Source organism: Cajanus cajan, chromosome 10, assembly GCF_000230855.2.
Source record: "Cajanus cajan strain Asha chromosome 10, NIPB_CcT2T_4, whole genome shotgun sequence".
Lineage (NCBI taxonomy): Eukaryota > Viridiplantae > Streptophyta > Magnoliopsida > Fabales > Fabaceae > Cajanus > Cajanus cajan.
Window position 1 is genome coordinate 37,078,754 of NC_138526.1, and position 26,940 is coordinate 37,105,693.

General features: G+C 31.0%; 4 protein-coding genes across 4 annotated transcripts; all 4 read left to right on the forward strand.

Annotated features, from left to right (window-relative positions):
• The first annotated feature begins 6,508 nt into the window (after positions 1 to 6,508).
• On the forward strand, positions 6,509 to 10,920 carry LOC109811928 (14-3-3 protein 9). The gene is made up of 7 exons (XM_020375773.3): positions 6,509 to 6,727; positions 7,221 to 7,527; positions 7,642 to 7,729; positions 8,883 to 8,992; positions 9,065 to 9,213; positions 10,615 to 10,663; positions 10,739 to 10,920. The coding sequence occupies exons 1-7, from the start codon at positions 6,652 to 6,654 to the stop codon at positions 10,752 to 10,754; spliced, it is 795 nt and encodes a 264-aa protein (XP_020231362.1). The 5' UTR covers positions 6,509 to 6,651; the 3' UTR covers positions 10,755 to 10,920.
• Positions 10,921 to 11,832: 912 nt separating this feature from the next.
• LOC109811942 (AAA-ATPase At3g50940) lies at positions 11,833 to 14,212 on the forward strand. Its single transcript, XM_083064957.1, has 2 exons — positions 11,833 to 13,124; positions 13,510 to 14,212. The coding sequence occupies exons 1-2, from the start codon at positions 12,156 to 12,158 to the stop codon at positions 13,882 to 13,884; spliced, it is 1,344 nt and encodes a 447-aa protein (XP_082921083.1). The 5' UTR covers positions 11,833 to 12,155; the 3' UTR covers positions 13,885 to 14,212.
• A 5,137-nt stretch (positions 14,213 to 19,349) lies between these two features.
• Positions 19,350 to 21,540, forward strand: LOC109811941 (AAA-ATPase At3g50940). Its single transcript, XM_020375791.3, has 2 exons — positions 19,350 to 20,441; positions 20,938 to 21,540. The coding sequence occupies exons 1-2, from the start codon at positions 19,476 to 19,478 to the stop codon at positions 21,346 to 21,348; spliced, it is 1,377 nt and encodes a 458-aa protein (XP_020231380.1). The 5' UTR covers positions 19,350 to 19,475; the 3' UTR covers positions 21,349 to 21,540.
• Positions 21,541 to 21,688: 148 nt separating this feature from the next.
• Positions 21,689 to 25,386, forward strand: LOC114916715 (uncharacterized). Its single transcript, XM_029274100.2, has one exon. It carries the CDS (start codon positions 23,385 to 23,387, stop codon positions 24,096 to 24,098), a length of 714 nt encoding a protein of 237 aa, XP_029129933.1. The 5' UTR covers positions 21,689 to 23,384; the 3' UTR covers positions 24,099 to 25,386.
• The last annotated feature ends 1,554 nt before the right edge of the window (positions 25,387 to 26,940 follow it).

Consider the following 26,940-nt stretch of genomic DNA (forward strand, 5'->3'; position numbering starts at 1 on the left):
TTTTACTTTTTAGTAAAATCAAATTTGGATGAACAAGTACATAAAGGGTAAAAAAAATTGTAAACATTATGATTAATACCCAAAATCATACTTGAGTATACAAACCCCTGTTTCCAGACATGCTACGAATGTTTTGGCTGCCCTTACACTAAGTCCAGCAAAGTAGATGAAGGCATTTCACAACTTATCCCGGGGATCTTAATAGTTTTCTGTAGATTTAATTCATATTTAGCTTGATGGAATGCTAGTTGGTTACTTTTCATCTTTTAAAACTTTCTATCGGTAAAAATTACAACGATAAGATTCGAATTTAATTTAGTATCTTATGCATGTTTTCAATGGTTCCTTTTAACACATTATTGATTATTGGGTTAAATTTACGCGGGTATCGACATATTACTTATTCATATTATGCATTTAGTGGGTTTGATTCCTTTTTTTTTATTTTTTTTTTATTTTTAACATATATCAAAGTGTTAGTAGCATTTCACTTGACTTGAAAATGGACGATAAACTGGCAAACAGTAAAAGAAAAGTATGGTCTTTGTTCAATTGAAGCTTCAAGAAACTTCCCTCGTCTTTCGATTTGGTAAACACTAACACTTTTACCACACTGAGTAGAACATGGATTGATTATTCTATCCTATGTGTCTACCATATTCAGTGTCACATAAAAATATCAGTCATTATTTTACATTTTTTTAACACCTTTTCCCTAAAGTCCTTGAAAAAGAGCTAATTCTTGTTGGTGTTGTTTACTAATCTCGTTACATCACCCATCATTTCATCACTCGTCATAAAAGTTTAAGGACGGAGTGTGAAAATAAAGATGACATGAAGTTTTCATTGACGTGAAAACGTGGACCACGTTTGGTATCATATAAATTGGTAAGAAATGAGAAAGCTTGGAAATAAGATGGGAAAATAAGTGGTGTTAGGTTGATAAAAAAAAAAAGGAGGTGAGATATCACCTTTTTTATTTTCGTGCTAAACTGTGGAAATAGAAGCTAAATACTAAGAAAAATTTAATCGATTAAATCTTTATTTAATCGATTAAATTTTGCTATTGAAAGGTACTGTTTCAACAATTGAAACTTTTAATAGGTTACTACTTTTTCGTAATTGATTAAAACTAATTTTGTTTATCCCTTGGCGGTGGTCGGACTATTTCAAAACTTTCAGAACTAAAAGCCTCACTGGTGGTATTTGTAAACTAAAATTTAGCTGCAAGTTTTAACAATTCTGTGTCATTTTAAGCCTTCAACTTTTGATTTAATTGATTAAAATAAAAAGAATTAATTAAAAATATTTTTTAATTTTTTAACCTTTTTTTCCTACCTTTTTAAATATTTTTTTAACTCTCTTTATATATATATATATATATATATATTTAACTAATATGATTGGCACAAGTGATAACTGTATTTGTAGACTTAATCTATATATTAAAAACTTTAAATTTAACGGTTTAATTATTAGGATTTGATGTACAACATGAATTATTTAACGAAATAAGTCCAAGTAGATTTATTTATAAAATAAACAGATCTCTCTCTCTTTATATATATATATATATATATAGAGAGATGAGATGGTTAAAATATAACCCTTAGATTAATCAAGTGAGAGAAAATTTGGAGTTTAATCAAGTGAGAGGAAATTAATCTAAGGGTTATATTTTAACCCTCTCATCTCTCGTAATAAATTCCCTCTCACTTGATATGCTCTATATATATATATATATATATATATATATATATATATATATATATATATATATAGTAAATTCTCTGACGGACCACTTAAACAAGTGGTCCATGGGTGGTGAATGAATAATGACCGTAGATTAAATGTTAAAAAAAATAAACGGTTGAGATATAATTTAATCAGTAAGTTTTAACAATTGCAGAGTAGTCCTTTAAAATTTGTTATTCAGGAACACTATTCATTTTTATTCAGGCACCACCGATGGACCACTTGTCTCTCTGGACTATCAGAGACATCACCTATATATATATATACACACTTTTTCTTTACTATTTCTTTTCATCCTTCTAATATATAATATTATTTCTCCTTTATTAAACCAAACAATCATATTTCACTTTATTTCTTACTTATTTTCACTTACCTATTTCTCTTTTCTCAATTTCTCACATATTTCTTTCTCTTCTACCTGCCATACACACCCACAGTGTTCATATCCAAGAACTTTTGTTGTGTTATAATTTTTTTTTTTTTTTTTTAGTTTACATCTCAATTGATCATTTTGTCTCCAACTCACTGTTCGAGCCTAGTTATAACCTCCTTTGTTGAAAAAGTTATGATAAAAGAAGAAAAAAGGTACATTGATTGTGAAATCTTTGGAATATATGGTAGGTAGAAACATCACCTCTTTAGATCCATGATTAAAGACCACCATACTAAGACACTCCACTTTGCTTAAGCTGCCTCATAGTGTACATCAATACACCTATGCATTTGAGACAAACAAAGCAGATGTTTAGTTGTTGTCTTAAATAGGTGTTAAGATCTATGATCGCCAGAGTTATGTCGCTTGAAACATATTGCAAAATTTTTAAAAATACAACAAAATTTTAATCCGGAGAGAACTCGACTCTGCATTCACGTAGCAACTTTTTTTTCTTTAACCAAATGAATTTTATTAGGCACTAAGATTTCCTGTTGTAAGAATATAGGATCATTGAAGAATTGGTTAATTATCAAATCCGAAACAACATCAGGTGCTTGAAATGTCAATCAAAGAATACATTAATTTAGAATCTAATCCTATTTTAAATAGGATTTTCCTATGAAAACAGATACATGTGGGAAAAAAATATTACACTTATTAAGAATCTATTGGCATACAAGTTAAAAATGATCGATAGAATATGTTTTTTATAGAAAAACTTTCAAAATTTCTTTTAAACTTAGATATTCAACCAGACTCTGAGTCTTGATGAGAAAACAATCATCAAATATACAGTCTCAGTAAAACTGCACTTGAAATTGAACAACAACATGAAATCAATCAATCGGATCAATCCACATCAAAATGTGCAAATTGAACTTTGGTTTGCCAAAAAAGCAATCAACCTTTGTCACCATAATTTTGCATTATATTTGCTATATATGCTTCATAAAATTAGCCAGTTGAGTAATCTTAACAATTCACTTTTGTATGCTTTCTTGCTTCACCATGAAAACAAATTGTTCTTCACATGTCTTGATGTGTGAAGTGAATTCGGCATCACTCTTATGCCCTGTAGGCTCAACTGCGAAGTGAATTCATGGTTTATCAAATTCGGACCTATTTTTTAGAAATAGAAGCATAACCATTCTTAATAATTCCTTGCAGTTCTTAGTTTCTTGCCAGGAAGTCACAATCAGTAAATAGCATCACAATGGTTTTTGCAAAGTATTTTATTTTCTTCTCCAATAACTAAATTTCAATTGAATATTGAATCTTAAAAATGATAAAATTCAATTTGTGAATTTAAAATTTAAATTGTCTCTATATGAACTTCTTCCTTAAACTTATAAAGTCAATTTCACATAAATATTAAGGATGACAAAGTGGACTAAACCCGTCTGGCTAACAAAAATAGGCAAGGCGGGTGATCCAATCCACTAATTTTATTCTACCAATTTCGATGGATTCTTAATATAGATCACATTTTTCTCTTTTTATTTAATTGTGTAATATTCATAATACTTGAGTGCTACATATTAATGTATAATTATTATTAAAAATATGTTTGCTACATGTCTAAAAGTTAATTTATATTAGAAAGAAAATCTTAAGGGAGTGTTTGGTCAAGGAGAAACTTTTTCTTACCTAGGAATCATGATTTCTAAGAATTACAAATTCTGAGAATTATGATTCTTGTGAATAACTAAAATCTATTTGGTTAATCATAAAGGTTCCTGAGAATATTCATATAAAATTATCAAAAATTAAAGATTTTCATGTTTGATTACAATCGTATATTCTTGGGTATATAATATTTTTTTACAAAAATATATTTTATTAAAATAATCTCATTAGATATATTTATTTACTCAAATTTTATTACAAATATGACATTAAACTATTTTAAAAAATTAGAAACATAGTTAAAATTATTTAAATACATAATTCAATGAAATAATTAAATAAGGAAAAATAGTACATAATAAATAAGAAGGATAAAAATATATTATTTCATTTCATTCAAATAAAAAATGTTAACAAATAACATTAATAATAATATTATTAAAATTGATAAGTCAATAAATAATAAGATACAAGAGAGAGAAAGATAGAGAAAAAGAAATAGAAGAAGAAAGATTTTATATTTTGAAAAGGGATAATGTGGTTTATATATATATATATATATATATATATATAACTTTTTTTCTTAACTTGAAAAAATTGGATTTTCATCTCCTCATGAAAATATTTTCATAAAAAAATAGGATAAAAATGATTATAGGAAAACTATATTCTTGATAATCATTTTTTAAAATATTTATAAATATAGAAAACCAAAATTCTTAATTTAAAATTTTTAGAAAAATAAAAATATTTCTCGTACCAAATGCTCTTTAAATGTAATAAATTACAATTTTAAGTTTTAAAATATAATCAAAATTTTCTAAATAATGAGATAAGAAAAAAAATATTCAGTTATTTTTTTTAAGTATATTTTAAAAACATGTCATATATAAACTCTAATAGTATTAATGACCGCCATTACTTGGTAAACTAGCTCGTTCCATTCCATTTTTGACATATAGTGTGTGTTTGGTTTATCATTCGGAAGGTGGTAAACGAACATTAACTCATTCCAATGCACAAAACACCAAAGCAACTATATTGATGGATTGGAAAAAACGTGAGTTACGTTCAACTGAACATTTTTCCAAACACACCTATAATAGTGTGGCAAAACAAACTTTTCCACCCCCAAATTAATTTTAGTTAATGAACAATTTGGTTTTATAAAATGTAATATCACATAGAAGGAATGTTGAACTATCATATACAAAAATAGATGGCTGGGATTTTTTAATGTTTAAATTATGAGTAAAAATAGAAATAATTTTTATACTGTCACTTGCTTATAAATTATCATGTACAAGAAATTTATTAATTTTTATAATAAATGTCTCAAAAGATATATCTAATGGTCTAAAAAAAGATTACACTAGCAATATATAAAAACTAAACTATTAAAATATGGCTAAATTTTCATTAGCCAAACATTTTATTATTTGAAGAATCATTTACCTCTGCAATTTTACCCAGCACTATTTGACTAACAGGTGCCTTAGATACTCAAATATAACCTCTGAGATTAGTATAGTAGTATGAAAATTTAAATAATTTATATAAAATTCTACATTTAAAAGTTATTTTTACTATTGAAAAAAAAAAAATTTGCCCTAAAGAATAGAATCATGGAAAACAATTCTTTTGACGTGGTGGACAACTAATTTGTGTTCCAAAAATAATGATGGTGACAGGGTGTCTTAAAAGTAAAAATGTTACCAATCTATTTCATCTTTTTCTCTTTTATTTGTGAAAGAATCTTGGGGATCAATCGTTGGTGATCATTAAACCCTTTTCGAATTAACTTCTCCTTTTGGTAAGATGGTTTTTATTCAAATAATGCAACTTTAAAAACTGTTTATCACGAAAATTCAATCTGTTAATTATTATACGACAAATTATATCACATGATATGATATTATGTGTTGCGTGATTGAAATAATTTTATGTATTGGATTGTGATAAGTAAATGGTACTTTTGATAACACGTTGACGTAATTTCACGTTTTCAAAAGAAAAAAAAAATCCCCATGGATTTCACACACATGACACACCCATGAAAAAAATAGTTGTAATGAATAATTAAATGGTACTTTTGATAAATATTTTTTACTTACTTATTTATTTGGGTAGAAAAAAAAATAGTTGAAGGATAGTTTTGATACCCAGCAAATAAGTCCAATTGCAACCTCCAAATGTCTCAAGAAATATCACATTCATTGATAAGTCCAAACACCCTACGTGTCTCTACTTCATTGGTTTCATCCAACTACCCTTCAAACTCTTGCTACAACATTTTTAAATGATAAAATTTCATTAGAAATTCCTCTTCTTTTTTATTCTATAATTATTTTTCATTAATGTATATAACAATGTAAGATTAAGTATAGATAGATTCTGAATAACCCTAAAAAACTTCAACAAAAGTAATGAAATATGAAAACTATCCTTCATGGTTAATTTTAATTAGTTCTTTATATTTTTTTATAATTATATTTTGATTTTTATTGATAATTGATATTGAAGGTGTGGCATGGGAATGTCATAGTCTGTTCCTTAATTAACTAACGATGGCAGTTGAATCCACAGGCACGACCATGGGTCCCACCTCCTGATCACTGTCACAGAAAGAAAAACCTGTCACCGGCTAATGCAGGTTACGGTTACCTATAAATTCTCCAAACCTTAAAAACAAAAACAAAAGCAATAACAACAAAGCATCTACCTTTCACTTCACTTGTGTTGTGCTTCCTCTCTCTCTCTCTCTTCTCTCTCTCTCACCACTCCACACTGAGCACGGAGACAGTGGAACCAGAGACAAACTCAAAATAGCCATGGCTACCTTCTCTAAGGAACGCGAGAGCCTTGTCTATGTTGCCAAGTTGGCTGAACAAGCTGAACGCTATGATGGTTCTCTCTTTCTCTCTCTTCATTTTCACCACGAACACTCCTTCTAGTTTCCTCATTCTTGCTTCATTCCACTTTCAATCATGTTAACATCATCCTTTGCACCCACCCATTTTCTCTTTTCTCCTTATAACAGCATTTGGTCTGATAAAGTTTCAATTTTTCTATAAAAAAATCACTGCTTTTTCATTTCTTCATAGAACTGCTACTCTAGTTTACATGCCCATTTCACCCTCTCAATTATCAGGAAAGAAAATAGTGAAATTTGGATTTGTAGTAGTATTGTATGTTATTGCCATGTATGCCATGTTTTCTTGATTTCTATGGTAACTACTAACTACTTTCAAAGTCAAAGTCATACTTGGCATTGAAAGGGTGACAATTTACATGTCCTACATGACATGATTTCTGAGTGGATGAGGGTGTGAAAATTGAACTCTATGTTTATTTGTAATGCGTTTTGGAATTTGATTAAAGATTGTTGAGTGGTGTGCAGAAATGGTGGATGCCATGAAGAAGGTGGCGAAGCTGGACGTTGAGTTGAGTGTGGAAGAGAGGAACTTGTTCTCTGTTGGATACAAGAATGTGGTGGGGTCACGGAGAGCTTCATGGAGGATCTTGTCATCCATAGAGCAGAAAGAGGAGTCAAAAGGGAATGAGTTGAATGTCAAGCGTATCAAGGATTACATGCACAAGGTGGAATTGGAGCTGTCCAACATTTGCAGTGACATTATGATAGTTTTGGATGAGCATCTTATTCCCTCCACTAATATTGCGGAGTCCACAGTGTTTTATTATAAGATGTATGCTTTGTAGTCTTCTTCTTTGTGGGGTTTTTAACTTTCAAGTGTTTTTGTTTGTGATTTGCTAGCTTTTTGGCCTTTTAAGCCATTTTTTGAGTTTTTGACTTGGTGTAGGAAAGGAGACTATCACCGCTACTTGGCAGAATTCAAAAATGGTAATGAAAAGAAAGAGGTAGCAGATCAGTCACTTAAAGCATATCAGGTATTTGCTGGAGGTAACAAGGATTACCTCTGTAAAATGAGTTTGATTATATTACAGTGGTATTGACTAGGTTAGGTGAATGTTGCTGCTTTCAATGTTAGCAGAAAGTGTAGATAATATTTAGTAGTTGAAGGACAGCAACTGCTAGTATTAGTAATATAACAGAATAATTGTCATCCTTTCATAACTTGGTGTTGGTAGGTTAGGTAGAGATGTTTTCACTTTTCATCTAAATTCTGGCCCACTAAATGCTGCTACTTGGGAATACCCTTTTTGCCATGACTTTCATTAGAGCTTCCCTACATTTTTATAGGATTAGGTCTTATGTTAATAAACTGTCTCATGAATTTAGTCCTTTTTCTGTTAATAACTCCGGTAGAAGTTATCTTGAACCTTTTTTTAGTGTATAGTTCTTGCCTCTTTAGGGGGACTCATCGGGTCTTATACTATTCTTTTGGGCCGTGATTTATATCTATTTCAAAAAACAAATTGAATGAATTCCAAGGCTTCTGTGAGAAAAAGGGAGGGAAATTTTCATTTTTTTTATATGCTTTGAGGGCATGGTTAGCTGTACCAATACTTCTATGCTGCATGAGGTGCAATATCCTTCATTAGATGCTTAACAGTATTGTGCTTCCTCGCAATTACAAGATGTCTTTGTAGCAACTTAGTCACATGTCAATCTAGTACGATTTTATGTATCCTATGCTGACCTATTGTAGAAGGTTTTACAATTCATAAATCATGTCTTCATTTCGAGTATATGGATGGTACAAAATGTAGAAGGTTTTGCGCAGGGGAGTATTCATCCTTACATTTTAGTTTGTTAAAATCATGATGTACTCCATCCAGTCTCAAATAAAAGAAAGCAAATAAACTCTGATAGTCCAAAATGTAAGCAAATCTTAATTAATTTCACCGCATTTAACAAAATAATTTCCAAAACATCATTTATTTTATTCAAATTTTATTTTCAGTAACTTCTTTGATAAGACTCTTGTGATATCAACCAGAATAGTTGGTTTGCACCAGTTTTTCATGTTGTGCTGCTGTCCTGTTTTGTATTTTGTTATTCCTCAATATTGTTGTATTTTAATATATTTGTGCTATAGAGAAAACCTCAAATTTCCAGCTGAGTTATGATTATTTACAGACAGCTTCCACCACTGCTGAGAGCGAATTACAACCTACACATCCTATTCGTTTGGGTCTGGCTCTAAATTTCTCTGTGTTTTATTATGAGATAATGAATTCACCTGAAAGGTATGTGGAAATATTTGTGCTAATGAGAGGAAGAGAAGGCACAGATCCTTACTTTGTGTAACTTATTTTCAGGGCCTGCCATCTTGCAAAGCAAGCCTTTGATGATGCTGTCTCAGACCTGGAAAGCCTGAATGAGGAATCTTACAAGGACAGTACCTTGATCATGCAGCTGTTGAGAGATAACCTTACTTTATGGACTTCCGATATCCCTGAAGAGGGTGGTAAGATATAGATATCACATAATACAATTTTTATTTCTTCCAAATTCATAGTGTTTCAGTATGGCAAAAAGTCTTACATTGTTTAAAAAGTCAAGGACAATGATAGTTTATAAATACTGTCCTCCCTTAATCCATTGAAGTGTTTTTTTAAGAACAAAATCATGATAATTCAACAAGTGTCAAAGTAAAAAATACTTTGGATGTATCCTAACTATGCCAACCAACATTATGTCATAACAAACACATAGGATCTCAAGATTCCAATGATAGCTTAACTATTGACTTTTATCCCAATTCCACTTCAAATCTTAAATTCTTTCCTTCAAATTACATCTTCTCTTTTCCCAGGATTTGGTTGCTCCATATTTGTATATTAGTATTTAGTATTAACCTATTTGGATACAAATTAAAAATGTTTTTGAGAGTTTTTCTATTGGAAATAGTTCTTTATTTTCAGCAAAGAGTCTGCCAAAAACTCTTTTAAATTTGTATCCAAACATGCTCAATATGATATTTGTGGAAGCAAAAAATAGAGTGAAGCTAGCCAAACCAAATATCTTAGTTTTTAGTTAAAGTTCTAATTGGATCTGATTCCTCTAGAGTGAACAACTTGCTTAGAAGGGAAAATAAGTAGTCTCTATCTTTGATAAATAAAATAAAATAAAATTGATGGCTGATATTACATGCACATGCATAACAAATCATGAATGTATTGGATTATCAATTGTTGATATTTTAATTAACAACTGAGATTGCTTTACCTTTACTCACTTTATAGAAGATAAATCCATTTTAAATGTTAGTTATTTTTGTTGGGGGTGGTAGCTCAAACTTTTCTTGGTGGAGTTTTAGTTAATATATATATATATATATATATATATATATATATATATATATATATATATATATATATATATATATATATATATATATACGGGGAGTTTTTAACTTTTCTTAGTTAAAAATTAAGTCTACCTAGACTTATTCCGTTCAATAACTCATGTTCTACATTAAATTTCAATGATCTAACCGTTAAATTTAAAGTTCTTAATGCATAGATCAAATCTGTAAATTTTAAAAAAATTTGAAAACCATTTTGATAATTCGTTTTATTAATTTAAAAATGAAGTATAAAATAATTTTCAATTTTTTTTAAAATTTGCAAATTTGATATATGCATTAAAAGTTTTAAATTCAATGGTTAGATAATGAAATTTGATGTAAAACATAAGTTATTGAACGAATTAAGTTTAGATAGATTTATTCTAGGAGTAAACGGATCTCATATATATATATATATATATATATATATATATATATATATATATATATATATATATATATATATATATACACATGTTCTTTAGTTTAACTGATAAAGGATCTAATTTTCCATTTCAGAGGACCAGAAAATGGAAAGCACAGACAGGAGTGGTCAAGGAGAAGATGAGTTAGGCCGCTAACCCATCATAACTATAAGATTTGATGCATTAATTTTTCTCACAAGCTTATTTTCTCCTTGTAGTGAAGCCTCTATTTGAATGTTGCACTGCACCCCCATCAAGTTATGAGTCATTGTTATTTTAGATTGACAGCATATTTGAATCATCTGCTTCATTTGTATGCTATTGTTGGCTAATTTTCTGTGACAAAAGCGCCATTGGTTTGCAATGCTTAATTCCACTATTTGTATCTTATTATGGTTAAGATCAGTTAGGCCTTTGAAGAACTGAAGCAACTGATCATATATGAGCCAATCCTAATATTGCAATACTTTTGTTAGAAACATGTCATTAAGACAGTCCAATTAGGTTAATCCTCTACTATTAATAAAAATAATAATAAGATACGATTTCTCATGAACAAATGCTCCTTCTAAAATTTCAGGGTCAGTTTTTTTTTTCCTCTTTCTAATCTCTATTTGAAAACCAAACTTAACCTAAATTATAGGCTGTCGGTGTAAGTCCATCTAGGCTCAAATTTTCAACTCCGCTAAAAGCAATACGTTCCAGTCTTCCAGACTTATGCTTCTCCATACCTTTCTTCTTCTTTCTTTGAATTTTCCCATAGGGTCGTGCAGCAAATGAAAAGTTGCCACGTGACCAATTCAATAAGATCTTCATCTCCTCATCCACACAAAATGTTTGACTAACCATTGTAAAAAAAGCATAATGTATCAAACGGGGTGAGTGGGAAAGTTCAAATTATAAGACAATTTTTTCTTCACATTTTTTTAAGATGTTACATAGAAAATAATTATTTAATCAAAACAAATGAAGTCAAGAGCGCGTTAAATATCTTAAGTCTGAGAAGCAAAATTTGTTTCGATGATTCTACTTTTGTGACGAATGAGTGCGAGCCATCATTAATCACATGATGTTACGTGTTCCAACATTTATCAGTTTTTGGATCATTGTTTACGAAAACCAAAGGCTAAACTAAACCAAATGTATACTCCTATATAGTACTACATACACACATATACTTAATTTTCAAACCACAAGTTTTGCTAATGTGTTTAATTGAAATTGTGCTTTGAAACCATTAGACCAACCTAGTGATAAAGGATTGGAGGGGTATGTATTATGCATATAATCATAAGTTTTAATATTGTTACCTTCATTGTAATTCTGATTAATAAAAAATAATTGAACTTTTGCTTTACCCTTCCCTTGGAAAGTTTTCAAAATGAATCTGAAATTTCCAAAATGAGAAAAATCAATATGTGTGGTAAACACGTCAACGTGAACTTTTCCAACTACCCAAAAGAAGAGTCAAGAGTAAATAGTCCTGTTTATACTATATAAAGTGGACACTCCAACATCTTACTCCAACATCTTGAGATCATCTCATTCTCATACAAGGCCCAAACAAAAGCTAATAGTTTTGAACAAATTTCGTATCCTTTTGTGTCACTCCATTTTCCATTAACCAAAAAAATCATGTCCAATAATAGCAAGACACTTTTATCTGCTGTGGCCTCTCTTGCAGCCTCAGCTATGCTAATCCGAAGCATCACTAATGAGTTCATTCCTCATGAGGTCATAGAATATTTTAACTCAGGACTTCACAATCTTTCTCGCAAGTTCTCCACACAACTCACAGTTGTCATTGAAGAATTTCAAGGCATGTCCAGAAACCAAGTGTTTGAGGCTGCAGAGGCCTATTTAGGCACCAAAGCCACTCTCTCAGGTCAAAGAGTTAAAGCAAGCAAATCTGAGAATGATAAGAATCTATCGTTCGGGGTAGATAGAGGAGATGAAGTGAATGATGAGTTTGAAGGGGTTAAAATAAGGTGGATAAAATTATGCATACAGGCTGAGTCATCATCTCGTAGGCATCATCATGATATGAATGCCTTACTAAGGTCAGAAATAAGGTTCTATGAGCTAAGTTTTCCAAAGAAACACAAGCAAAAGATCTTTGGATCATATTTGCCATATGTGATGAAGAGAGCCAAGGCTATCAAGCAAGAAAATGAGACAGTGAAGCTTCACACAATTGACTGTAGAGGCTATTGGAAAGTGCCTGGTGTCACATTTAGTCACCCCATGACTTTTGAGACTCTTGCAATTGACGCAGAGCTTAAGAGGGAAGTGGTGAATGATTTGGACAAGTTTGTGAAAGGGAAAGAGTTTTATAAAAGAACTGGTAAAGCATGGAAACGTGGTTACCTCTTGTATGGTCCTCCTGGCACTGGCAAGTCTAGCCTTATTGCAGCCATGGCCTATCATCTCAACTATGACATCTATGACTTTGATCTCACTGCTGTTCAAGACAATAGCGAGTTAAAGAATTTGATCCTTGGCATGTCCAACCGTTCCATACTTGTGATTGAGGATATTGATTGCACGATCAAGCTGCAGAACCGAGAAGAAGATGGGGAAACAGCTAAGAATGGAGATAATAAGGTTTGTCTTTCTGTTTTAATATATCATTCATATTAAAAGCTTGGTCTCAATTTTCATCACAAACAGCCAAAGATATAACCACCTAGCACATAGATCAATTGACACAAAGTTATTCCAACTTAACAAGTAGCATCAACTTGGAATCCTAAATATACAACTATGTTGTTAGGTTTAACAAGATTGTCTTGTGTGAAGGATACTTGTCCTCTTTACTTAAAAAAAGAAAAAAAAAAAGAAAAAAAAAGTGATACATTAAAGCCTAAAAGATTATAACAAATATGAACATCAATGTGATCCATCTGTCTCTTTCCATGTCAACAATCTCCACATACTTGCAATTTCATATTATCTTGTAAATAATAACATTATATGTGTTTTTCAACAGGTGACACTTTCAGGACTTTTGAATATTATAGATGGTCTTTGGTCATGCTGTGGAGAGGAACGCATTATTATCTTCACAACCAATCACAAAGAGAGGCTGGATCCTGCTCTGCTGAGGCCTGGGAGAATGGACATGCATATTCACTTGTCATATTGCAACTTTTCTGCTTTTGAGCAATTAGCCTTCAATTACCATGGCATTTCTCAGCACAAACTCTTTGAACAGATTGAAGGGCTTCTGAGAGAAGTCCAAGTGACTCCAGCTGAAATTGCAGGAGAGATGATAAAGATCTCTGATGCAAAAGAAGGCCTACAAGACATTGTCAAATTCATCCACAACAAGAAAATGCATGCTGCAGAACATGACTCAAATTGACCAGAATAACAAAGATCATGAATTAGGTGGAGAAAATTCATGATAAGATAAAAAATAAAAATAAGGGATTGAACCTCGTGCTCAGCTATTAAAGAGAAATTAATCTTCTACACTACCCAGTTTCAATTGTGGCTATGATTTTGTTTATTCTTCAAGTGCTAAATGTTGCCACATATGGTGTCAAAAAAAGAAATGTTGCCAAATATCTGCGTCATCTTCATATGTCATGCCGGACTAATTTTTTTTATAAAGTCCTTTATCTCCTTAAAATATCATTGTAGTTACACTTTCCATGCTCATAAATCAAATTATGAATTATTAACAGAAAGTGGGCACAGGATTGGAGGGGCAAAATGTGCAATATCATAAAGAATGGGGAAAAGTTTAATTAGCCCATATATATATATATATATATATATATATATATATAGAGAGAGAGAGGAGGGTTCAAACGACACCGGTATAACTTTGACTAAGTGTTACACCGCTCAATAACTTTATATTAAATATGAATTTTGAAAATTCAACCGTTAGATTAAAAGTTCATATCTCTTAAATCATATATATCAAATTTTATAAAGTTACACCGGTGTCGTTTGAACCCTCCTCATATATATATATATATATATGAGGAGGGTTCAAACGACACCGATGTAATTTTTACTAAGTGTTACACCGCTCAATAATCTTATTTTAAATGTGAATTTTGAAAATTTAACCAAGGGAGGTTATAATTACACATAAAATGATATGAACTCTTTTAATTTAATGGTTGAATTTTTAAAATTCACATTTATATATAAAGTTATTATACCGCTCAATAACTTTATATTAAATGTGAATTTTGTAAATCCAACCGTTAGATTGAAAGTTCATATATCTTAGATCATATATACAAAATTTTATATTAATTCAAAATAATTTGATACTTGATTCTTATAAAAAAAAATTGACATGATATTCATTTGAAAATACATTAAAATATAAACACTTTGATTATCTTTAAGTTGTTGTTCAATTTTAACAAAATTTGATATACACGTATAAAGTGATATGAACTTTCAATCTAACGGTTGGATTTACAAAATTCACAATTAATATAAAGTTATTGAGCAGTGTAATACTTAGTAAAGTTACACCGGTATAATTATAAACCCCTCATATATATATATATATATATATATATATATATATATATATATATATATGAGTTAATCACCTATATACTGCCAGTGTAAAATTTTTTTACACTTGATAGTTAATCATATTTTTTAATAATGTCATGTCAGTTGCTTATTTAATGAACTAATAATAAAATAAGTAACTTTAAAAGATATCATTGATTGCTAGCATAAAAAACTTTACACTAACAATATATATATATAGATGATTAACTATATATATATATATATATATATATATATATATATATATATATATATATATACACACACATGTGTGTGTGTGTTTCACATCTATCCCACCGGTGATGTCTCTAATAGCCTACTTTTACAAGTGGTGCATGGTACATCATCAATTTTAACCCTAAGATACATCTAAACTAATAGACCATTATACACTTTATCACACTGGATCCAAATTTTCAAATTTTTGACTGAAATTATTATTTTTTAAATTACCCAAAAAAAAAAGCACGTGTTACGATGCACTGATGCAACTATTATTCACTTTCAGAACGGGCCGTTCTGAAATCAGAACGGGCCGTTCCAGATGAAAATATAACACATGAATAATAGATCATAACGGGTCGTTCCACATGAAAAAAAACACATGACGAACGGATCAGAACGGCCCGTTCCGAAATCAGAACGGTCCCTTCCAAAATCAGAACGGCCCGTTCCAGATTCAAAAATAACACATAACTAGTTAAACTCGAACGAGCCGTTCTGAATTTGGAACGGACCGTTCTAACTACAAATTTGTCATACAGATTTTTTTAAGCAAAATAATATTTTTTTTTCACTCTACTAAATTACATTTAAAATTTAAGTATAGTTTTCAATTGATAATGATTTTCTATTAGAATTAGAGGTTTACATTAATTATATGCGAAAATTTCTAATTCTAATTAAAAAATAATACCAAACAAAATTTTATATTATAAATATAATTTTCTCTCATTTAAATTATTGCAAAAATTTGTTAGTTTTAGTTTTATATCTCGACATTTTCTTCTTAAAAAAATGATGTTACCAAATATTTTTAAATTTGATTTACATTAGTTTAATTGCTTTTAAGGTGCATAGACTTTCGTGGTTTTGTTGCCAATGCCACAAACATTAGGCGTTGATTAAATGTCACCTAGTGTGAGGAGAGATACTCATTTTCTGTTTGGATTTGCATTGGTTGCTAATGTATGTGGCGTTAAACATAAGTTAGATAAAGGCCCTCTCTGCCTAATTAGGGTCGGGCGTGAGTTTTGTCATACCAGATACGAGAGAATAGGAGACTCTTTGCCTCAATGACATTAGGTGGGGGTAGTTTGGTGCTAAGTGTGAGTGAGATATGAAGCCCCTTCCTCAATGACATCAAACATCCTATGAATGAAGCCCAAAATTAGGCCTAATAAGCTTAAAACCCAAAAAATCTTATACTGAGGCCCATAATACAAGACCAAAGAATATAAACTCCTATACTACCAAAAATATGAGAAAGGTGGTCATCCATGTAAAGCCCAAGTAAAGAAAACCCTAGGCCCACCAAACCCATTGGGCTCACTGAGCTTAAAAGCAGTCAAAAGTCTAAAGGCCCATGAAGCCCAAAACTAGGCCCAATAAGCTTAAAACCCAAAAAATCTTATACTAAGGCCCATAATACAAGACCAAACAATATAAACTCCTATACTACCAAACATATGAGAAAGGTGGTCATCCATGTAAAGCCCAAGAAAAAAGGACCCTAGGCCCACCAAATCCATTGGGCTCACTAAGCTCAGAAGCAGTCAAAAGCCTAAAGGCTCATGAAGCCCAAAATTAGGCCCAATAAGCTTAAAACCCAAAAAGTCTTATATTAAAGCCCATAATACAAGACCAAACAATATAAACTCCTATACTACCAAATATATGAGAAAGGTGGTCATTCATGTAAAGCCCAAGTAAAGAGAACCCTAGGCCCACCAAACCTATTGGGCCCACTAAGCTCAAAAGCAGTCAAAAGCCCAAAGGCCCATGAAGCCCAAAACTAGGCCCAATAAGCTTAAAACCCAAAAAGTCTTATACTAAGGCCCATAATACAAGACCAAACAATATAAACTCTTATACTACCAAATATACGAGAAAGGTGGTCATCCATGTAAAGCCCAAGTAAAGAGAATCCTAGGCCCACCAAGCCCATTAGGCTCACTAACCTTTGAAGCAATCAAAAGCCTAAAGGCCCATGAAGCCCAAAACTAGGCCCAATAAACTTAAAACCCAAAAGGTCTTATATTAAGGCCCATAATACAAGACCAAACATTATAAACTCTTATACTATAAAAAATTTGAGAAAGGTGGTCATCCATGTAAAGCCCAAGTAAAGAGAACCCTAGGCCCACCAAACCCATTGGGTTCACTGAGCTCATAAGCAATCAAAAGCCCAAAGGCCCATGAAGCCCAAAACTAGGCCCAATAAGCTTAAAACCCAAAAAGTTTTATACTAAGGCCCACAATACAAGACCAAACAATATAAACTCCTATACTACCAAAAATATGAGAAAGGTGGTCATCCATGTATAACCCAAGTAAAGAGAACCCTAGATCCACTAAACTCATTGGGCTCACTAGGCTCAAAAGCTGTCAAAAGCCCAAAGGCCCATGAAGCCCAAAACTAGGCCCAATAATATTTGTTAACATAATTTTTTTAAGAGGAAAATGTCAAGATGTAAAACTAAAACTAACAAAATTTTGCAATATAATTAATATAAGCCTCTAATTCTAATAAAAAACATTATAAATTGAAATACTATACTTAAATTTTAAATGTAATTTAGTAGAATGAAAAAAAAAATATTTTGCTTAAAAAAAAGTTTGTATGACAAATATGTAGTTAGAACGGGCCGTTCCGAATTCAGAACGGCCCGTTCTGGTTTAACTGGTTATTTGGTATTTTTGAAACGGGAACGGGGCGTTCTGGTTTATTCGTTATGTGTAAAATTTCCATCTGGAACGGCCCGTTTTGATTCAACTTCTCATGTCTTTTTTTGAATATGGAACGGGCCGTTCTAGTCCATTTGTATGTGTTATTTTTTCATCGGGAACGGCCTGTTCTGATTTTAGAACGGTCCGTTCTGAAGGTGAACATTGACGTGTGACAGTTCAAATTTTTGGGTAATTTTTTTAAAAAAAAATTAATTTAATAAAAAATTCAGAAATTTAGATCTTATGTGATAGGGTGTATTGTAACCAGCGAGCTTAGATGCATCTAATGGTCATTTTTCATGGTGCACCCATACACCACTTTTAACAAGTGGTCCTTCGTAGAATTTACCCTATCCCACCTACTGGTGATGTCTCTAATTACACATAAACAATTCTTTGACAGTAATTTGGAAAAATGGTGCACAAAGAGACAAAGGAAACAATTTGTAAATGTGTTTAGGGTTTCACATTCTACATCTCCCAATTGACTTCTTGCGTCTTCTTTACGTCTCTTTAGAAAAAATGCAATTTATCACACTCGTAAAGCAAAATGTAAACTGACCGAGATATGTGACCCAAGCAGTATTTTCAATTTTAACTAAAATCAACTGCACTATATCTATATTTATAGTAGTTTACTTTTACAAACTAGACTTAAAAAAACAGTTCCGTTCACACTATATAAAAAAAGTTAAGTTTATTAAGTCTAATTTAGTTATTTTTTTTTAAAGTTTAATTAATAATAGTTTTGTGACCATCCTTAATTTTTATAATAAAATCGAGAGAATGACATAATTGACAAAATAATTTTTAAATTAAAAAAAGTACGTAAAAAAAGGATGTCAACTCAAATGAGGTTAAAATGGAAAAAAAATTAATAACTTATAAATTATTAACTACTTCAATTAACTTATGACAATAAATTATAAGTTCTTAAAATAAGTTTATATAAATTTTCTTGCAAAATAAATTTATTTTGGTTAAATTAAATTAAAGAAAGTAGTTTAATTATAAGTTCTTGAAACAGTATGTAAATATCAATATTAAATTAATTATAACATTTTCTATTTTTAATAATTGATTTTACAAATATGAAATTATGGGACTCCAAAATACTATAGTCAAGTCTTCTTTTTTTAAAGTGGATCCTGGCATGGCACTGAGGGAAGTAAATCTGAAGTTTCCCAAGTCAAAAGGTCAACAATATACATTGTACGAAGGGAAATTGAAAGAGGTTTCACAGAAAGTTCTTGGCAAGTTGTCAGCACCAAACAAGGGTGCACATTTTTCAATGCTTTTACAATAGTGTAATTATAAAAACAAAACACAGGCTAATCTAAGTAGTAAGTAGATTGTCATACTTTCTCAGGCACCATTCAAACAAGATTCAGTAGTGAATCAATTTGCCTATATCCTTAATCTTTGTGCCGTCCCATCTTCCATTTAATCAAAACCATGGCCAATAGCACAGCACTTATATCTGCAGTGGCATCTCTTGCAGCCTCAGCTATGCTAATCCGAAGCATTACAAATGACTTCATTCCTCCTGAAGCCCTAGACTTCTTTTACTCCCGAATTCATTATCTTTCTCGCAAATTTTCCTCCCAACTTACCATTATCATTGAAGAATTTCAAGGGGTGTCTAGAAACCAAGTGTTTGAGGCTGCAGAAGTCTATCTAGGCACTAAAGCCACTGTCTCAGCTCTAAGAGTTAAAGCAAGCAAATCTGAGGATGATAGAAAGCTAGCATTCAGTGTAGATAGAGATGAGGAAGTGTGTGATGATTATGAAGGAGTTCAGGTTAAGTGGAAACTTGTCTGTGAGATGGTTGAGTCTTATGGTTCAAGACATTTTAATAATATGAATCGTGCTTTCAAGTCAGAAGTAAAGTCCTATGAACTAAGCTTTCACAAGAAACACAAGGAGATGATCTTCAATGCATATTTGCCCTATGTGTTGGAGAGAGCCAAGGCTATCAAACAAGAGAACATGGCAGTGAAGCTTCGCACAATTGAGTATGAAAGTTATTGGAATGGTGATGGTGTCATATTTGGCCACCCCATGACTTTCAAGACTCTTGCAATTGATGCAGAGCTTAAGGGGGAAGTGGTGAGTGATTTGGACAAGTTTGTGAAGGGGAAGGAGTTCTATAAAAAAACTGGTAAAGCATGGAAACGTGGTTATCTCTTGTATGGCCCTCCTGGCACCGGCAAGTCTAGTCTTATTGCAGCCATGGCTAATTATCTCAACTATGATATCTATGATTTGGATCTCACCATTATCCAAGACAACAAGGAGTTGAAGAATCTCATCCTTGGCATGTCCAACCGTTCCATACTTGTTATTGAGGATATTGACTGCACCATAAAGCTGCAGAACCGAGAAGAAGAAAAGGAAGTAGACAAAAATAAAGACAATAAGGTTTGTATTATTTCTATTTAAATTTATCATCCATCTTAGAAGTTCAGTCTGAATTTTCATACCAAACAGCCAAGGGATGCACTAAAGTAGAAAATAACGTATGCATCTTATCCATCATTGCCCTCTTCATACATGTAACTCTATCATACTCTTATGTTCATGTCGATCAAACTTGTTAGATTCCATAAAAATAATAAGTTTTAAGAGTCTGATTGGATACAAGTTTAAAAGAATTTTTGAGTGTTTTTTTTTGCTAAAAATTAAGAGTTTTTGTTTTTTTTTTTCAATAGGAAAGTTTTCAAAAGTTTTTCTAAACATGTATCCAAATAAACTTCAAATGGAGTTGTGATTTTGTTAGATTTCAGCTTAAAATCAATTAATGAAGTTTACATTTCATTAATTGAGACAGACGATTCGTGACATTCTAATAACAAAACTAAATAACATTGATTACTGATTTCAATTAGTCTAAAGTTTGTTTATAATTTTCCAACAGGTGTCACTTTCAGGACTGTTGAATGTTATAGATGGTCTTTGGTCATGCTGTGGAGAGGAAAGAATTATTATTTTCACAACCAATCACAAAGAGAGGCTGGATCCTGCTCTGCTGAGGCCTGGGAGGATGGACATGCACATTCACTTGTCATACTGCACCTTTTCTGCTTTCAAGCAATTGGCCCTCAACTACCTTGGCATTTCACAACACAAACTCTTTGAACAGATTGAGGAGCTTCTAAGAGAAGTGAATGCGACACCAGCAGAAATAGCTGGAGAACTTACAAAGAGTGCTGATACTAGAGACCCCCTCCAAGACCTTGTCAAATTCCTCCACAGCAAGAAAATTCTGCAGGACAACACTGTGATTGACCACAATGTCAATGATCATGAACTAGGTGGAGAAAAGTAGTGTCAAAATGTCAAATTTGGTTTGGATGAATCATGGTAGTAGGTGAGTTTATTATATTGTATAATTATAATAATATATAGTTGCATGCTACTGAGCTGCCTATTTTTTAGGTTCACACCTGATACTATTTCACATGTATTCTTTTCACTTCACATGCTGAAAGAGCTTGCCATTTTGTTTTTATTTTTCACATATATCCTTGTTTGGAATTAATCTTTTCCGAATCGACACTTCTTATATTGTTGGTTAGTTTCAAATCATAGTTTGTTTTGGAAGACTAATCCTTCTACTGGTCTTAACTCCACTTAAGAGGACTTGCCATTTGTAAGGTTGGAATTGTAAAAAAGAAATAAATAAATAGTAATAACTAAGAGCAACTCCAATGATCAAGCAACTCCAACATGAGTTTCTTACCATTGGAGAGGTATGAGGTGGCAGCAAGAGTTTCTTGCAAAGGAGAGAGGGTTTCTTAGTGAAGCAACGGTTGTTTATTTTTGTGAACTGAAGGAAGCGCGGCGGAGGCGCGGGATTGGACGGCGGTGGCGCACGGTTGAACGGCGGAGGCGCGCGGTTGGATAGCAGAGGCGCGCCGGTGGACGTTCTGGCTGGACCTGCGCGCAGCGACGGTGACGCCAACGGTAGACGGAGTTGGAAGAAGAAAAGGTGAAGAAAAGGAAAGGTGAAGGTGGAGTTGGAAGGAAAGGAAAGGTGATGAAAAATGAGAAAACTCTCTCACGAAGAGAAAAAGAAGAAAAAGAGACGGTTTAAGAAATAAAAAATAAAAAATAGAAATTAAAAAATTAAAAAATTAATAAAAAATAACTTGAAAGATCCGTTGAAGAGCCGTTGGCATTTAAAAAAAAATCATTATAAATATGTATCAACTCAATTAAAAAATTTGGATCTCTTTAACTCTCTTCTACTTCTTTTATCTTGCTTGTTTTGCTCTCAAAAATGGATCCTAACCAATACAATCATCAAAAAAATTTAAATTCTCTCCAAAACCACCCACCATCGATGAGTGCAAATTCTCAAATTTCTTCGCAATATGTTATGAATCCACCATCTTATTTTAGTGAAAAATCTCAAAATCCACCACCTTATTGGTCAGCACCACAATATTATATGTTTCCAACACATCCACCTAGTGGTGATAATTCTCAAGGACCACAATTTTTTAGTCAACCACCACCTCTCACCAACCCAAATGCATGTTATAGGCCTTCTCCTCTACATAATATTGACGCTCCTAATAGTGAACCTGAATCGCCAATTGGTCTCGATGGAATTCAACTAGATGGAAGTGCAGAGAATTCGTCAACAAAAAAAATTCGTGTTCCATTCACAGTTCAAGAAGATATTATTCTCGTGAGGTCATGGGTCAATACATCGAAGGATCCAATCATAGGAGTTGATCAAACATTACGACAATATTGGTCGAGAATCACAAAAGCATACAACAACAATGAAGACCGTGGCGAGTTCCTAGAGAGAGAATCGACTCAACTAAAAGCACGTTAGAATCGAATTCATCCTGCAGTTCAAAAATTTATTGGTTGCTACAAATAAGCAATTAGTCAAAAGAAAAGCGGGAGTTCGGAGAAAGATGTCATGGCATTCGCACATAAGATTTACACTCAAGATACAGGTAAAAAATTTGATATGGAGCATGCATGGGTCATTTTGAGAGATGAACCTAAATGGCAATCTGATTTCGTGCAACACAATTCAAAAAGAGGGAAGGTAACGTTTGCAGGTGGTTACTTTTTGTCTTCCAACACAAAGACACCCATTAAACTTGATGAATATGAGATACCAACGCCAACATCCCGTCCGATAGGACAAAAGGCAGCCAAAAGGAAGGCCAAAGGAAAAGAAACTTCCAATACTAATGTTGTTGATTTTTCTAGCATAAAAAATGCAATAAAGGAGAAAAATGCCTATGCATCAAGACTAATTGAGTTGAATGATTGTTCAATGACTACTTCTCTGAAAATCCAGTATACACAAAAACTCAGTTTCGAAGACGGTTTCGCATGCGACGACATGTGTTTCTCCAAGTTGTAGATGCCATAAGCAATCATGATGAGTACTTTCGAATGAGGCTCGATGCAACACGTAGAAGGGGCCTATCACCGTTGCAAAAGTGCACATCTGCTCTTTGTATGCTGGCTTATGGGACACTTGCTGACTTTGTGGACAAGTATATTAGAATTGGTGAAACCACTGTAGTGGAATGCTTACAAAGATTCGTGAAAGGAATTTGTGAAATATTTAGGGGTGAGTATCTGAGACGCCCTAATAACGAAGACATTCAACGACTACTATGGATGGGAGAGGCACGTGGATTTCCTGGAATGCTAGGTTCAATTGACTGTATGCATTGGGAATGGAAGAATTGTCCAGTTGCGTGGAAAGGTCAATTTTGTCGAGGTGATCATGCCAACCCAACAATCATTCTTGAAGTTGTTGCATCACAAGACTTGTGGATTTGGCATGCATTTTTTGGAACTGCAGGTTCGAATAATGATATTACTATGTTAAATGCATCTAATGTATTTAACGAAGTTCTTTTAGGAACTGCTCCGACAGTGCAATACACCGTGAATAGAACCCAATATAATATGGGTTACTATCTAGCAGATGACAAATATCCAGACTTTGCTATATTTGTCAAGACCATCTCCATGCCACAGGGGGAAAAAGGAAATTATTTGCCTGACGACAAGAATCAACGAGAAAGGATGTAGAACGAACGTGCATTTGGAGTGCTTCAATCTCGATTCACAATCATACGAGGTCTGACACATTTTTGGGATGCCGCAATAATAAAAAATATAATTTATGCATGTATCATATTGCATAACATGATTGTCGAGGACGAGTGAGACACCTATCAAAATTATATTGATTATGATGTGTAAATGATGAAATGTTAAGATCTGAAATATCTATAGGTGCTCATCCCAATTTTAGAACAACATACCTTCAAAGGAGAGCAGACGTTCATGACAAACGAATACACCGCCAACTTCAGCAAATCTTATTGAAATATTTGGGAACGTTTCAGAAATAATAATGATGAAAATTAATTTCGTATAATGTTTATGTATTTACTATTGCTTTATTTTATTTTTAATATCTACTTATTGTATATTTTTTCTCATAATTTATTTTCTTTTATTGTAGTACAATTGTCCTTTTTAATAAAAATTTTAATTTGGTTCATAAATGATTTGAAAAAAAATTCTAAAAGTTGAATTTCTTAAAATTTCTTACCATTGGAGTAAATTTCTGTTTGAGTTGCTTAATGCTGACATGACACACTTGAGACCACTTTTTTTATTTTCCAATGCATGAAGCAACTCAAATGAGTTGCTTCCATTGGAGATGCTCTAAGTACCTTCTGCAGTACTTATAATGATATTTAATGGACTAAAGTACACTTTTAGTCAATATGTAAATTATGATTTTATTCTTTTAAATTTTTTAATTTACAATTTTAATTCACAAATTATATAAAATTTGTAAGTTTAATAATCATTTATTGATTCATAAAATTATAACTCTAATAATGACTTATATTAAATAAAATGATAATTAATATGTAATAATATTAAGTTAAATTAGCAATAGTATAAATAAACAAGAATAACTTAAAATCAAGAATTAAAAGTACAATCTAAAAATAGATGATAATTTAATAAACAAATCTTGTCTATCTTATATGTGTGAGACCTTAGCCGAATAAGCCATGTGCTCCTGCTCCCAATTGACAATAATTTATTATATAGCTAGAGACTATAGATCTTTGTTTCACATGTAACAGTCATTAAAAAATAACAAAAATTGTTAACAATATTTTCAATTGATTAAAATTTATTAAAAAAATACAAATAAATACTTCATCTCATTCAAAGAATTTTTTTCATAATTTAATGATAATAGTTACTAAAATTAGTAATTTTCAATAATAATAAAAAAGTGTTAGTGTTTTCTTATAATAATAATAATAATAATAATAATAATAATAATAATAATAATAATAATAATAATTATTATTATTATTATTATTATTATTATTATTATTATTATTATTATTATTATTATTATTATTATGTCACATATAAATTGAGGTTGACTTATAGAGGTAAGAATAAGTTAAATTAAACTTTAAATATTCAAGTTGGACATGTTCTATAAAATTAAAGTTTAAATTTGGCCTATTATCTATTATAGTTTTTTTTTATAGATTTTTCCGACCTTTTAAAAAGTTTAATCTGACCTATTAGTCTATTTTGATTAATAACATTAAATATGTTAATAAAATTAATTTTAAATAAGTTAATAATTATATTTTAAAATACATGTGAGTCTTTTTTTTAATTTGCATAAATCTTTTTAATTTGCATGATAAAAAATAATTTAGTCTATTACTATTATTATTACTAGCAGGAAAAAGATATTTCGTGTTTGCATTGTATTAAAAGAAAGAAAAAGGAAAAAAAATGATAAGTTACTCATAAAAAAGGTAATTATTGAAAAATAAATAACGGATAAAATGGTTCATGTAAAAATGAAAGCCAAAAGTAGTTATTGAAAGTAGTATCTCCTTTATATATTAGTATTAGTATAGATTTATTAGTTTCAAGTTCTTAAATTTGATTAAAAAATATTTTTTCTAATTTTTTAAAATAAAAGGGTATAATGATCTTAAAAAGTGGAGATCAAGGTAGTTACCGAAAAGAGTATCCTTTTTATATATTAGTATAGATTATTATTATTATTATTATTATTATTAAAATTTAGAGTTTAAAATAAAAAAATTAATTGAGGTACAACTCACGCATACCCATGTAAATTAATGTATATCCACATATTGCAATGAAAAAAGATAATTTTATTAAAAAAAATCTTCTAAATATTCTCTATATCACATTTGAAGTATTCTAAACAATCAATCATGAAGATGAAAAAAAAAAAAAAAGACTATGTGACTATTAGAATTTTTATTTCTGACATATTGGTTTTTTAAATTAAGGAATGTAAAATAATTAAGTATAGTGAAATTGTAAAAAATATTGATAATTTAATTTTTATATTACAATTTTTTTATTAATTATATTTTTAATAATGATATATATATATATATATGTTATTTTATTATTATATTATATAGATAAATATACTCATCTATTAAGTTTAACATATTTTTTAATAAGTCTAAGTCTAATATTTTTAAATAAATAAATCTTTTAAAAATTTAAATATAACATTTTTATATAACATTTTTTTGTTAAATAGGTCATATCAGATTTTAAATAAGTCAAGAAATCTCTATTTAAAATTTGATTTATTTTAATTCCTGTTCACTTATTTCAATTCTTAACTTAACTTAAATATCTTGTGACAAGTAATTCCAAAGCTCCATCAAGATGAAGCTCCTCCACACCACAACCTGGCAATTCAGCATATATATGATTAAAAATAATGATAAGATTACTTTCTAATTAAAGTGTTACTCAATATTTTTTCAGTAACTTAAAATTATTAATAATTGATAAATTAATAAACAACTATAATAGTATCAAT